At 34.1% G+C, this 15,144-nt stretch overlaps 3 protein-coding genes across 3 annotated transcripts; all 3 read left to right on the top strand.

Annotated features, from left to right (window-relative positions):
* The first annotated feature begins 2,085 nt into the window (after positions 1–2,085).
* On the top strand, positions 2,086–3,168 carry LOC139870044 (uncharacterized). Its single transcript, XM_071857897.1, has 3 exons — positions 2,086–2,431; positions 2,645–2,715; positions 2,794–3,168. Exons 1-3 carry the CDS (start codon positions 2,086–2,088, stop codon positions 3,166–3,168), a joined length of 792 nt encoding a protein of 263 aa, XP_071713998.1.
* A 3,702-nt stretch (positions 3,169–6,870) lies between these two features.
* LOC139872527 (probable E3 ubiquitin-protein ligase BAH1-like 1) lies at positions 6,871–10,829 on the top strand. Its single transcript, XM_071860415.1, has 6 exons — positions 6,871–7,177; positions 8,113–8,357; positions 8,947–9,201; positions 9,660–9,797; positions 9,882–9,940; positions 10,686–10,829. The coding sequence occupies exons 1-6, from the start codon at positions 6,976–6,978 to the stop codon at positions 10,789–10,791; spliced, it is 1,005 nt and encodes a 334-aa protein (XP_071716516.1). The 5' UTR covers positions 6,871–6,975; the 3' UTR covers positions 10,792–10,829.
* Positions 10,830–12,400: 1,571 nt separating this feature from the next.
* On the top strand, positions 12,401–15,144 carry LOC139872507 (uncharacterized protein OsI_027940-like). The gene is made up of 6 exons (XM_071860398.1): positions 12,401–12,465; positions 13,489–13,669; positions 13,769–13,922; positions 14,026–14,066; positions 14,144–14,348; positions 14,836–15,144. Exons 1-6 carry the CDS (start codon positions 12,461–12,463, stop codon positions 14,910–14,912), a joined length of 663 nt encoding a protein of 220 aa, XP_071716499.1. The 5' UTR covers positions 12,401–12,460; the 3' UTR covers positions 14,913–15,144.

Genomic DNA, 15,144 nt, shown 5'->3' with positions numbered 1-15,144 from the left:
CTATATCCAAAAATTATGGTTAAACTCAAAGTGGAAGTATGTTTTCTAAAATGGTCATCTAGACGTCGTTCTTTCGACTGAAATGACTACCTTTACAAAAATGACTTTTAACTTATTTTTCTGACTATAAACCTATACTTTTTCTGTTTAGATTCATAAAATAGAGTTCAATATGAAACCATAGCAATTTGATTCACTCAAAACGGATTTAAAATGAAGACGTTATGGGTAAAACAAGATTGGATAATTTTTTTCATTTTAGCTACGTGAAAATTGGTAACAAATCTATTCCAACCATAACTTAATCAACTTGTATTGTATATTATGTAATCTTGAGATACCATAGACACGTATACAATGTTTCGACCTATCGTGTCGACACATCTATATATATTTCGGAACAACCATAGACATTCTATATGTGAATGTTGGAGTTAGCTATACAGGGTTGAGGTTGATTCCAAAATATATATAGTTTGAGTTGTGATCAATACTGAGATACGTATACACTGGGTCGTGGATTGATTCAAGATAATATTTATCGATTTATTTCTGTACATCTAACTGTGGACAACTAGTTGTAGGTTACTAATGAGGACAGCTGACTTAATAAACTTAAAACATCAAAATATATTAAAAGTGTTGTAAATATATTTTGAACATACTTTGATATATATGTATATATTGTTATAGGTTCGTGAATCAACCAGTGGCCAAGTCTTACTTCCCGACGAATTAAAAATCTGTAAAAGTGAGTTATAGTCCCACTTTTAAAATCTAATATTTTTGGGATGAGAATACATGCAGGTTTTATAAATGATTTACAAAATAGACACAAGTACGTGAAACTACATTCTATGGTTGAATTATCGAAATCGAATATGCCCCTTTTTATAAAGTCTGGTAATCTAAGAATTAGGGAACAGACACCGTAATTGACGCGAATCCTAAAGATAGATCTATTGGGCCTAACAAACCCCATCCAAAGTACCGGATGCTTTAGTACTTCGAAATTTATATCATATCCGAAGGGTGTCCCGGAATGATGGGGATATTCTTATATATATGCATCTTGTTAATGTCGGTTACCAGGTGTTCACCATATGAATGATTTTTATCTCTATGTATGGGATGTGTATTGAAATATGAAATCTTGTGGTCTATTGTTATGATTTGATATATATAGGTTAAACCTATAACTCACCAACATTTTTGTTGACGTTTAAAGCATGTTTATTCTCAGGTGAATACTAAGAGCTTCCGTTGTTGCATACTAAAATAAGGACAAGATTTGGAGTCCATGTTTGTATGATATTGTGTAAAAACTGCATTCAAGAAACTGATTTCGATGTAACATATTTGTATTGTAAACCATTATGTATTGGTCGTGTGTAAACAGGATATTTTAGATTATCATTATTTGATAATCTACGTAAAGCTTTTTAAACCTTTATTTATGAAATAAAGGTTATGGTTTGTTTTAAAAATGAATGCAGTCTTTGAAAAACGTCTCATATAGAGGTCAAAACCTCGCAACGAAATCAATTAATATGGAACGTTTTTAATCAATAAGAACGGGACATTTCACAACAGTCATCCATCAATCAGTTCAACCTACAACAGTCAACCATCAATCAGTACGACCAAGAACACCAAAGTAACAATCAGGTCAACCTACACCACCCATACACTGATCAGTACAACCAACCACATCCATACACAAATAATTCGAACCTACAAAATCAATTTGTAAATCAGTTCAACTTACAAACTCAAACCACAGATGAAATCAACCAACAAATATAATACACCAATTTGTTGAATGATAAACAACCACCGTTTGAAGGTAACGAAGATCCTTACATCGTTGACCTACCTACATCTGATCAAAGCGGATCTGAGCATGATGATATGGAAAATGTGAATCCAATCAAACCAACAAAACACCCTTTTTCTAACTACATAGTTGATGAGGATGATGTTCCTGATAGTGATGATGAATACGAAGATGAACACGTCAACCAAACACAAACTTATGACCAGCCAATTAAGTATAATCCCCAACCAGATGATATATTTTAGAACATGCCACAGTTACTATCGAACACCCAACCCGAAATGAAACCTAGATCAATGACAATATATGAAACCTCAGATCTAGTTAACTTGAATCAGACTTTCGAAAACAAGGAAGATTTTCTTATGCAATTACGTACAAAGTGTGTTACTGAAGGGTTCCAGATAAAACCAAAGTACTCAGACAAGTCAAGGTATACAGCTACATGCATATCACCAAATTGTTCATGGCAAATTACTGCTAGGTGTATACAAGATAGCAACAACTTTCAAGTACGGAAGTTGAATGATCTACACACGTGCTCAAATACCCAAATTCTTCCGAACAATAAGCATGCCACCAAGAAGGTCCTAGGTAATATACTGAAAGAGGTGATGAAACAAGAAGGTCGTGTCTATTGACCGAATGATATAAGGACTGATATGTCGGCGCGATTTAAAATAAGTCTATCATACCACCAAGCATGGAAAGCCAAATGTTACGCAATTGAGATGTTGAGGGGTAGTCTTGAAGATTTCTTTCAAATACTACCTAATTATCTATATGATCTTAGATTGTCTAACCCAGGTAGTGTAACCAACATTCGAACGGACAACAAAGGCAGATTTGTTATGAGTTACATGTCCATTGGTGCAGCGGTATGTTTAATGCTCTCTTTATTTACTTATTAATTTAACTCGTATTTAAAAATAATGTTTCAATACTTTAATATGCAGACACTTTCGTTTGTTAACTATGCACGACCAGTAATCATAGTCGATGGGGCTCATTTAAAAAGTCGTTACTTGGGGAGTAACTTGATTGCTGTCGCTATGGATGCTAACAATGGAATCCTTCCATTAGCCTATGGTATTGGAGCAGGAGAGACCACCAATCATTGGACATGGTTTTTTGGTAATCTAAGAGACTCTCTACAGTCTTCGGGGTGTTGTATTGTTAATCTTACTATTATATCTGACAGGGCACCTGCAATAGCTACTGGCATATCAAACATATTTCCAGAAGTATTTCATGCACTATGTGCTAGACATTTGTTGGGAAACCTCAAAAGTGTGTCTAAAAGGGTTAAAAGTTACGAGTGGCACTACTGAAAAATGTGCAAAGCGTATAGAAAATCTGATTTTGATCACCACTATGCTATACTAGCACGACGTATCCCAGACAGTGCACGTACACTCACTACTGTTGGCCTCAACAGATGGTCTAGACATCATGCAGATCGTGTTCGGTATGCTTACCTAACTTCTAATAGTGCAGAGTCAATGAACGTACTGTCAGTTCATGCGAGGAAACTCCATATTACAATGCTTCTTGAATTCTTTAGAGCTTCAGTTCAACAATGGTTTTGGGAATACCGAAACACTGCTGATGGTTTAACAACACCTGTCACACCATATGCAGAGCGTAAGCTTGGTAAAAGAAATCGTAAGTCTATTAGTTGGACTGTCAAACCGATATCACAAGTTAAGTTTGAGGTATTGGATATGAAAAAGGCGGTAAAGTCAATCTACAAGATAAAACTTGCACATGTAAACAATGGCAGTTTTCCGGTATACCCTGTGGACATGTAATGGCAGTAGCAAGGTATTTTGTCCTACGTAACGTTACTACACACGTTCAGAAGTATTTCCACATTGAAACGTACAAGTCGGCATACATGGAAGATATTAACCCGCTAGATCATATTTCTGAATGGATAGATCCAGGACACCTACAAACCGTCCTACCGCCATTGGTTACAAAGCGACAATCGGGTAGACCGAAGAGTACTGCTCGTATACCGTCCCAAGGAGAGGACAAAGACAATTTCAAATCTAAAAGAAAATGCAGTCGTTGCTTGGAATATGGACATACTAGATCAACTTGCACCGCACATTATGATCTTTCTGAAGGTAAACAAAAGTCCAAGTGTAACTCAAAAACAAAGGCAAAGCCGAAGGGGTTGGTAAATGGCAAGGGTAAAGGAAAACGTGAAGACTCATGCTCAACACAATTTGGCTCCACTTACAATTTGAGTGATGATTAGCTTCTTCTTTGTGTTTAAAATGTGTTTAACAGTCATGAATGTTAGGTATGTGTGTTCGTATATTTTCTGTTTAACTATCGTGTATGTTATATGTCTGTAAGTTGTGTTATTTGTTGTGTAATCCATAAATGTAGTATGAGATAATATATAATATTTGTTGTTCAAATTAAAGTTTATTTCACTAAATTGGATGGTAACACAACACAACACAACACATAATGGTAAATAAATCTCCAAGGTACATTGAAGGTACATTGCTAACACAGTAAACTTAAATAAAAACCTTATCTAAATTCGCAATAATCTTATCTGATATATCTTAGTATGTTTTTATGATTAGTCGACCAACTTATCGGTCGACTTCAAAGCAACTGTGGTCGACTATGTTAGTCGACCGAGTTTAGGCCTACAATTCGGTCGACCCTTAGGTCGACCATATAACTGAAGTAGTCGACCAACAACAATGAAGAATTGAGGTCGACTACCTTGAAAACTAAAGTGGTCGACCGGATAAAGGGGTAGTCGACCCACTTAGTGGTCGACCTAACGGTGTAAATAGACAATTTTTTCCCCGAAAGTATATTTTGGAATAAAAGTTTAAGAAATAGTGTATTTGGACGAATTTCCCTTTCCTTAAACCATAACAATTGTATCTAGCATCTAAGACTAATGAGCCCATTAATCAAGCCCGATAAACCTTTAATCTCAACAGATTCGCCACTGGATTTTTATAAGAGATTTAAACACCCTAAACACTTCAATTCAATAAAGAAATTGAGTACCACTTGTTTTATAAGTTTAATTTATTATTATAAAAAAGCTACGATGTTCATTTGTTCAAAATGGCCACCATCACTGATCAGTGATCACCCATTCACCCCAAGTGGGTTGGTGAAATCATTTTCCCCACGTTTCTTTTTTAGAGTCCCTGTTTTCGTCGCCTACTTCGTAGATTATATAAATACAAATATAAAAGTTGTAAAGATTTACTTTTACTTGTTATAAAAAATAATAAAATTTAATACTTTCAAAAATAAAATCTGATATTTGTATATATTCACATGAATATTGGTATGCATCTAAGGCCACTATAAACTATAGCGTATAGCCCCCTCACGGCCTCACTAAAACACCCACCCACCGTCACCGATCGCCACTCACTGACAACCATAGGCAGCGGATAGCCACTTGGTCCGTCCGTTGGACCTGCAACGGCACTCTCACGAATCATGGTGGGACCCATTGCAATTTCAAATGATTATATTATCGTTTCAAATTTTATTTTATTATTCTTTTTTATATAGATCAATTATTTTACCCTTTAAATATACATATTTTCACATCTATTTTTCTCACTCAATATTCCGACCATTTCATTTCATTTCACTCTACAACTAAAATGTCTTAATCAAACAATAATGACTTTTCCAACCATATGCTCAATAATTCAATCCCGTCACCAAACAATTCGTCATCGAATCAAGCTATCAATTTTTCACCAAGTCAAACTAGTTTTTCACAATTCGCACCAAATCAGAAAGTATTTTATCAACAACAATTCATTCGACCACAACACAACTATCATATCCACCACAACAACAACTATCATTCCCATAGTATTCACAACAACAACAACCATTCTCATACCAACAACGATAAGTCTATTCGCAACAAACACCATATCGGTATTGGCAACCGACGAGGAAAAAACGAAAAGGAATACGAAGACGAAGATACGAGTCAAAATGCTATCCTCCACTTCTCTTCATTTTATTATTATCTCTTGATCCTACCAAAATATATATATATATATATATATCATCCTTTTTGGGGATAAAGGAATAAGTAAATTTATTATTTTTATAACATCAAAATTAGAGTTTAGATTTTTTTTAAACAAAATTCGGGAGTTAATATTTATTGTGTAGATTCGGAAAAAAAATAAAAACATACTTTTTACAACACATTAACATATATTAGATGTATGATAACTGGTTATCATACATCAAATCATAAGTATGAAAACATACATCTGATGTATGTTAACGTTGCAGTAAATTTTTTTTGTTTAATCTAAACAATGAATAATAACTCAAAAATTAAAAAATTTAAATTCTAAACTTTAATTTTAATTTTATAAAAATAACAAATAAAAAGGTATCTCTCATATATATAAATATATAATTAGTTACATAGATACATATGATTAATTTTGTGTATAGCCAACGAAGCATTGCTTCAATGACATCTCCTTCACCTTGTTTATTAGGGCTGGATGTTAGGTCATGGGTTCGAGCCTCACTCTGCTCATCCTATTAATTAATCTGTCTGAAATATAAATGTTCAGATTGACCTCAGGGGGTTTTCTCCCTGATCCATTCAGGATTCGAACCCGGTCCGCCTGCCCCTCAGGATGGTTACATGATCGGGTTCTTGTAATGCGATTCGGGTTCCTTCCGAACGTGTGTGTGTGCAAATGAGTGTCGTTGAAATAAATAATACAATGTGCAAAGCTTGCCGTTCAAACATAAATTAATTCTGTGTATAAAAATGTCTACAATTTGGTTAAATCTTGGTACAAGTTCACAAGAATCACACTTGCCTTTTTGACGAAGCAATATCAAGACAAAATATTGACCATTTCTCAAAGTCTATATTTATCTTGCGAAACGGCAACACACCAGTGCCACGTGTCACCATTGACTATTCACTATACACGTAAAAAAAAAAAACCCCATTCAACACAAACAAACAACAAAGTAATAAAACCACATTCACTTTTTCAATCACCAAGATACGAAAAACAGAGCCTTCATACGTAAATAAATAAAACTCACAAATTACTTCTCAAATAAATTAATTTCATTCAACGATGAAGTTTTGTAAAAAATATGAAGAATATATGCAGATACAAGATCAGAAGAATTACAAATTACCTGGTGTAGGGTTTAAGAATCTCAAGAAGATATTGAAACGATGTCGTAAAGATGATATGATTCGTTCTCAGAACTCATTACTTGTTGATGATACTAATTCTGATAACTCTTCTGCTGCTTGCACCCACCCCTGCCCTGGTATTAATTTTTGTTTATTTATTCTTAATTGTTTATTAACACTTTTAACTAATTCTGTTATTGTATTACGTTGATTGGACGTATGATTATAGCTGTTTGATTCGATGACATTTTTGCTGGGTTTTTACATTCATAAAATTTTCAAATCGATGATTTTTTTATTGGGGTTTTACGTTCATATATTATTTATTTATTGACTTTTTGATTAAGGTGTTTGATATAATGTCACAATTTATTGACTTTGTGATTAAGGTGTTTGATATAATGTCACAAAGAAGCTTGCTTTTATAGCATGGTTCTTTACTTCTTTTGCACAAACAATTTTAAGTTATGTTTTTTATATCAAAAAATGTTGAACTCATAAGTCTTCAACCAAATTCGAAAATCGTTTTTCGATTGACCTAATCATCTAATGCATATATATAAAACCGGATACTGAATTCAATTTTGTTTCTAATTGATACGAAAAATGCTTTCTAAATTAGGTTTGTACCATTGCACGCTTGCCTTACTGGTATCCGAGGCTTGGGTTTAGGTCATGGGTTCGAGTCTCGCTCTGCTCATCTTATTAATCAATCTGCCTTAAATATGGAGCTCCAGATTGACCTCAGGGGGTTTTCTCGCTAGGATCCATTCAGGATTCAAACCCGGTCCACCTGTCCCTCGGGATGGTTTAAGGATTTGGTTCCTGCAATGCGATTCGGGTTTCCTCCCGAAAGCGCGTGCGTGGCATATGATCGCGAAGGTGGTTAAGTCCCTTTGGGTGATGCCGTCAACTTGACTTTAAAAAAAAAATATAGGTTTGTTTTGAATTGGTTTTCATTCGGTTTAATATTTGGATTAAGCGATTTTAAATCTTATAGTTAACATCTCTAATATATTGTGATTAGTTACCAATAATCGATGATTTTATTCTATTTCATGATTTTATGCAGTCTGTGATGGAAGTTTTTTTCCATTACTTATGAAGGAGATGTCTATGGTGGTTGGATGTTTTAACGAACGTGCACAAAAGGTACTTGATGTTCATTTAGCGACCGGGTTTCGCAAGTATTTTGCGTGGTGTAAAGATACATTTAAGGGGAACCATGGTGCTTTTATAGAAGAAGGAAAAGATCTTGTTGGTTATGCTATTATCAATGCCCTTGCTATGCGAAAAATTCTTAAGAAATATGACAAGGTAAAATTCCATTCACAATTAAACACTTGCATTCTTTTTTTTTTTTTTTGCATGCTAATGTGTGTGTTTCGCAACTAAGCTTATTGTTTGGTAGAAAAATTTGTATGACCTCATTGAGAAAATAATCTTTACAAAAATAAGCTAGTTGAAATAATTTCTGAAAAGTAGCTTGAGCTTATGAAAAGTACAATTACCTAAATACCACTTATATCTTTAGTTATCATATTTCTTTTTGTCCTTCTACACCAATTCACATTGTTAAACTCTAGCTCAATCTCTAGCTATTTGCTAAACACTTATAGAAAATAATAAGTTAAAGTACCGGCTAGTACACTCAAACATACCCTTAGACATGAACAACTTTCTAGAATTGGCAATCTCAACTCATTAAGTGCCTAAAAACAGTGCTTAATGTGTAACTGCAACGGCAAGGAGGTTTAAAAATATGTAGAAGTGTTTTGGGTCGATCCAAACCAACATGTTTCGACCCCTACAACAAAATTACATGCCTAAAAACCATGTTGACCTATTACTCAATACGTTCCCTCAAGCCTATTTGGTCACCTCTAACTTTTACTCTTGACCGCAGATACATGACTCTAAACAAGGGCAAGCTTTCAGGTCACAAGTACAGAGTATGCACATGGAGATTCTTCAGTCTCCATGGCTTTGTGAGCTGATTGCTTTCCACATTAACTTAACGGAAACTAAGACAAATTTGGGTAACAATTCCGAGTTATCAAAGGCATGCTCTCTCGTATTTAACGATGGAAAACCTTCGCTACGCTGTGAGCTCTCTGATTCGGTTAAGATTGAGATAGACTTAACATGCTCCATATGCTTGGTCAGTTCTTCATGGTCCATTTTTCTTTTATCATTTTCTTTCCTCCCGTTCAACTATTTTTTGTATAATAAATGGAATATATCGAAGTCACGACCTTCAGATTATCCCAATTGACTTCAACAGCTGGGCCTTATTCTATTCATGTAGATGGTTGAAGAAACTGCACTGGTTAATACTGCATAATAATCTATTTATATTCAATAAAGCATTTGAATACAATTCAGGCAACTTTTAAACCATTTAAAATGTTTGACAAGCTCCATTTCTAGCTTACTTTCTAGTGCTATCCATTTGACCCGTTGAAAATTACTAGTTTAGTTAATAGTTATCCCCAAAATCAACCTATTTTTAGTTAAACGCGTCTAAAATGTCACTTTTATATTTAGTTGTTGGCTTTATGCATACACTGTTTAAGGAAAGATATATTTTTTACACATTCTTTGTAATTGTTTGATCAGGAGACAGTGTTTGACCCTGTGTATTTGACTTGCGGACACATCTTTTGCTTCATGTGTGCTTGCAAGTCCGGATCAGTAACAATTGTAGATGGACTCAAGGCAGCAGACCCTACTGCAAAGTGTCCACTTTGTCGAGAAGTATATACCTTATTTTTTCTATTTATAAAATCTTATTGCATTATAAACATTTGGTGAATGATTTATTTCGGTTGTGTTTTACAGGCAGGGGTCTACGAGGGATCTCTCCATTTGGAAGAGCTTAACATTCTACTAAGTCGAAGGTACATTGTTTCTATGACGAACATGCTCTTACTCATCGCTGTAATGATGAACTGTAGTTGTTAACACGGTGTTTATGTAAAAATGGGTTCATGGTTTATATAATATATCATAAAATGGGTCAAAATGTATTCAATTAGCTGAAGACGAAACGGGTCAAATAAATACAATTAGAGGGGAGCGTTAAAGAGAGAAGCACTCTTTTTGGGAAGCGGGGGACGTTAACATTCATCACGCTAAATCTTAAATTTACCAAACAAAACCAGTAAATATTAATCAACATCAAGGCTATAAATAACATAGTTACGGTTGAGTGTCTTTTTTCAAGACCATTACATTAGTTGATGAACTTTAGTTTAATAAATCATTAACATTCATCATCATGATTGTTAGTTAACATTCATGAGGAAGAATAACAACCCATAACATTAGTTGATATATTATTAATTTTTACATTCATAACCACTAAATTTAACTAACAACCATCGTGATGAATGTTAACGATTTATAACCTAATATTCATCGATTTTTTTTTAACGTCAAAATTTGATTACCACCAGTCTACCACGCTAGTGAGAAACTACGGAGGCGAGAAATAATATTCATCGGTTAATGTTAACATTTACATAAAAAATACATGAATGGATGCATGGAGCTTAACATTCATAGTATCGATCTTGCATGTACTTGTGCAGTTGATACCAGGTTCTCTACTTTTTTGCTGAATTTTTGTGCTTGTATGTGCAGTTGTCCTGAATATTGGGAGGAAAGGCTTCAAACTGAGAGAGCAGAAAGGATTCGACAGACGAAAGAGCACTGGGAATCACAATCGCGTTTATTCTTGGGAATCTAGACACACTCGTTTTCCCTTGCTACCATCGTACTGGTGGAATGTTTGTATACATAGAATATTTATTTACAATCAATTAACAAGTTCCAATAAAGTTTTGGCTTTGTTTTGTAAGACATATTTCTATCAATTCATGATAGTAACATAAATGTCAAGTGATTATGAATTTGGATTGTATATCTAGCTGGTCAAACAGTTAACATCCAAGTAATAAGTGAAAATCGAATTTGCCTGGGATCGTTTAATAGATTTTTGGTTTTCATCGTTGTCTTATGTAGCATTATGGCTTTGTGACTTTGTCACTCTGATGCGGTGGATTCTGCTTGTACTAGCTTCATTGAAGTCCCCTGAGCAGATACTATATCTTTGAAATCGAGTCCATATTCACCTAGTTCATCGTACTTTCCAGATTGGGCGATCATCCCATCTTGCTTCACCTGCGCAAGGTTAAAGCAAGTCACGAATCTTAACTTCATCCAAAACAAAAGCATATGATGATCAACTTAAAAGTACACATAATATAACAAGATCGAATATTTGTTATTATGTTACTTATACTTATTATTTACTTATTATAATTATAATAAGATCGAATCGTTGTTATGAAGAAAGGACTTGGTGAGTAACGAGTAAGATCATCTTGCCTCTAAGGATTTCGAACACAAACCTGCACTGAGATATATGAGAAATTGTAAAACTCACAGTCTGTAGTTTTCTGGTCTTAATACGAACTATGGAGTTAGTTGATTTAAAAACTTAAAAATAATTAACATCAATCAGAAGTCTTTGTTTCTATGTCTTCTACAAGCAAACTGACCATTTTTCAAATCAAGCGATAGATTACTGACAAAAAACGACAATTTTATTTACTTGACTTAAAATTTGTACGAAAATATATTATTGAGTGGAAATTATAGCGAGTTCCCGAAAGGAGAAACTCACACATCCAATGCCGACCCAAAAGATAAAATTCGGCAAGCAATTGTTTGAGTAAGTGCTTACTAAATTTGGCAAAATAAAAACAACAAAATTTTTCGTAACTTGATTTGGACGGCACCAATGATACTTCAGGAAATCCAAACCAGAAGTTATGAGTGGATTGCTAATCGGTCGAGAATTCCCACGTTTGATTGTCAAAGATGGATCACAACGTCAAACACTTTCGATGATCATGGATAGATAACGAAATAAGTTGCAACATATTTCGTTTCTAGTTTTACTTTCCTCTTTTCGTGTTAGTCTGCAATTGTAGGCTTCGATTGTACAGTTTCCTCCATACTACCTCAAGTATGGCAGATGATGTATTCTTCTTTTATATTCAATAAATTAATAAAATCTTTGACTTTTCAAATAAATAAATAAATAAACATACCGATAGCCTTAACTAGCTTCGACACTATACATGTATACACGTGAATAAATAACAGGCCCAATAATGATGGAATCAAAAAGGTCGACCTGACTCGGTTGGAAAAGGCCCATTTCTATAAATGGGCCTAACGTGAAAGCCCAATAAAAACAATACCTTAACCTGTTTTCCGCCTGACTCGGTTGTAAATTTTCAAGGGTTTAAGAACGAAATCATTATCATTTGTTGAGATATCTACTCAACTGCATTTCTAGGGTTTTCTTTACTTACTTTCCTCTCCTCTTCTAAATACAAAAAAAAAATATGAGGTAATCTTCTTCTTATTTTCAGCAGATTTCAATTCAATTTCTCTTTTGATCATCAGCTGCTCTTTATTTTTGTGCGATTCATTCTGTTTGATTCTAACCCTAATTTTATATCTTAATCTGATGATTAATTATTTTGAGGCTGTGCAAAACGTTTGCTGATTGATTTAACAGTTTTGTATTCTCTTGATAATTAGTTAATTTGTTGGTTGGTGTTAGATTTATTACTTGTTTTCTTTTCTTTTTTTTTTTTTTTTTTAGGTTTTATTTTTTGTAATTATGGTTTAGGGTTTCAAATAAATCTCCTGTTTATCTATCATTTGTGCATATTTTTGAAGCGGTAATCTGAGATTTTAAGTGTTGATTTGGAGTGTATACTCAGTTGACTTGTTGTTGAATCTTAGTTTTTATTTTCTTATTTTTCTTTTGTAATTGGGTTTTTGGGTTTAAAAAATAGATTGGCGTTTTTGATTATTTTTATTTGGTTAATAACTTAATATGTTCGATGGTGATTGTGCTGTTTCTATCTGTTTTGTGGTTCTGAAACTTAACTGCTGGATTAGCATTTGTGTGATCCACAAAATTATTGCAGGTTGTTACTAATTACTTTTAAAGTGAATCGGATAAACTTATTTATTTTGGATAATATTTTTCGATTATGATAGAAATCTTTGTTAAGGTTTTGAAAGTTTTTTTCGATTAGCCAATTTTTGGAACTAACTTTGTGCTTTGATTAGCTTATTGGGAGTTAAATGTGAGAGCTTAAGTGTGTTTTTAAGTTGATGAAGGTATCATGGGTCAAAACGACCGGGTGGGACTGAGGTAATGGGTCAATTTTGGTTTGAGGTAATGGGTCAATTTTGGTTTGGGTCAGAAGGGATAATTTTTTAGGATTTAACATGTTTTTTCTGGATTGGGCGGACCATTCACTTTCATAATCGATTAATTTTGCCTGTTTTGCCGTGTTTCATAGTTTTATTAGTATAATATACCAACTAAGTATATAAATGTTTTTGAAAATTGTAGTCGTCATCCTGAGGTTAAGTGGGCCCAGAGAGAGGATAAACTTTTTATTACCGTGGTTTTGGCCGATACTAAAGATGCCAAAGTCGATTTAGCTCCTGAAGGAGTATTTACGTTTACTGCTAAAGCTGGTCAGCATGAGTATGACCTAAAGCTTGAGCTTTTTGACAAAGTTAACGTAGAGGTATGTAGCTTTCTAAACTTCCATCAGAAACATTTTTCTCATTTTTAATTTTATATTTATATATTTATATGTTGACCTTTTTATATTGTTTTTATGTAGGAGAGCAAAATCAGCATAGGTGAGAGAAGTATATTCTGTATTTTGGAGAAAGCAGAGCCTAAATGGTGGAACAAACTTTTGGGCGGAGATGCTAAGACCCCGCATTACGTTAAAGTTGATTGGGACAAATGGGTTGACGAAGATGATGATGCTGGTATTCTATAATTATATATACACACACACACACATACGTACATATAATCACCAATACTCAATATTATTTATTCATTAATTTGATAAATAAATACTTGTTTTAGGTCCTGCTGCGGATCTTGACATGGGAGGAATGGATTTCTCGGTAAGAAATCGTGACCTACATTACCATGTGAACTCATTATCATTTTTTTAACAACTTATTCTATTTATTATTAACAGAAATTTGGAGACATGGGAGGCATGGGTGGTATGGGCGGCATGGGGATGCCTGGCATGGGCGGCATGGGGATGCCTGGCATGGGCGGTATGGGAATGCCTGGAATGGGCGGCATGGGGATGCCTGGCATGGGCGGCATGGGAATGGAAGGTATGCCCGACATGAGTGAATTCATGGGCGGTGATGATGAAGACAGTGATGATGAAGGTAATAAAACTTACTCCGTTTCATTTACTTTCAACTACAATAACTTTGTACGATTATCATTTTCTGATTCTAATACACGACTGCATTTAGAGGATTTGTCAAGATAGAAATAGGTTCATTTGAGGCTAATAAAAACAACTTGAGAAACAAGGAATTAATTTGATTCCTTAGAATTGCAAGTTGACTCTAATAAAGTTTGTTTATGAATGAATTGTACAAGTTTGTAATCTTAATCAAACTCACATGCAAGTACGTTAACATCTCATGTGATTAGACTCGTTAGAATCAATGCAGTTTGATCATATCTCCAGAACTATAGTAAACTTTAAGTATTCATGTTTATAACAGAATTTGGTCAAGAAAAACTAATGTTCTGTATTTTAATGCTTTTGAGCTTTAAAGTTGATTATTCCATTCTGATCATTTAAATTTCAGCGTGAAAGTGCACATTTAAACAATTCGTATTAATTGTTAATCTTGGTTTTAGGTCAAGAAGCGGAAACAAAGCCAGCTGCGACGAGTGAAGCAACCAAAGAAGCTGTTGAAGCTGCACCAAGCAAATAGATTCAGTCTACTCATAAGGCACTTTAAAGTTCATATGATGTTGAGTTTGGATAATATTTGGACACCTTTTACCTAGAACCATTTGTGCTTGCCAGGTTTTGGATGTTGACTTACAAACATGATTTCTACTCCTTTTATGGGTGGAAACCATACTACTATCCCTTTTAATATTTGGACATTTGAGTGTTGTAATCTTAGTAGTGTTTTTATGATACATGCAACTCCTATTGAA

This window comes from Rutidosis leptorrhynchoides, chromosome 10 (assembly GCF_046630445.1).
Source record: "Rutidosis leptorrhynchoides isolate AG116_Rl617_1_P2 chromosome 10, CSIRO_AGI_Rlap_v1, whole genome shotgun sequence".
NCBI classification, from domain to species: Eukaryota; Viridiplantae; Streptophyta; class Magnoliopsida; order Asterales; family Asteraceae; genus Rutidosis; species Rutidosis leptorrhynchoides.
The sequence above is the reverse complement of the archived record's forward strand: the minus strand, read 5'-3'. Positions and strand labels throughout refer to the sequence as shown.

Excerpts from the sequence above, each read along its gene's own strand:
- LOC139872527 (XM_071860415.1), top strand. The coding sequence starts at position 6,976 with ATGAAGTTTTGTAAAAAATATGAAGAATATATGCAGATACAAGATCAG. Across the intron at positions 9,202-9,659 it reads TAACATGCTCCATATGCTTG|GAGACAGTGTTTGACCCTGT; the intron begins GTCAGTTCTTCA and ends TTGTTTGATCAG. Across the intron at positions 9,941-10,685 it reads AACATTCTACTAAGTCGAAG|TTGTCCTGAATATTGGGAGG; the intron begins GTACATTGTTTC and ends TTGTATGTGCAG.
- LOC139872507 (XM_071860398.1), top strand. Across the intron at positions 13,670-13,768 it reads TTGACAAAGTTAACGTAGAG|GAGAGCAAAATCAGCATAGG; the intron begins GTATGTAGCTTT and ends GTTTTTATGTAG. Across the intron at positions 14,067-14,143 it reads TGGGAGGAATGGATTTCTCG|AAATTTGGAGACATGGGAGG; the intron begins GTAAGAAATCGT and ends TATTATTAACAG.
- LOC139870044 (XM_071857897.1), top strand. The coding sequence starts at position 2,086 with ATGCCACAGTTACTATCGAACACCCAACCCGAAATGAAACCTAGATCA. Across the intron at positions 2,432-2,644 it reads TGCCACCAAGAAGGTCCTAG|GTAGTGTAACCAACATTCGA; the intron begins GTAATATACTGA and ends TGTCTAACCCAG. Across the intron at positions 2,716-2,793 it reads ACATGTCCATTGGTGCAGCG|ACACTTTCGTTTGTTAACTA; the intron begins GTATGTTTAATG and ends TTTAATATGCAG.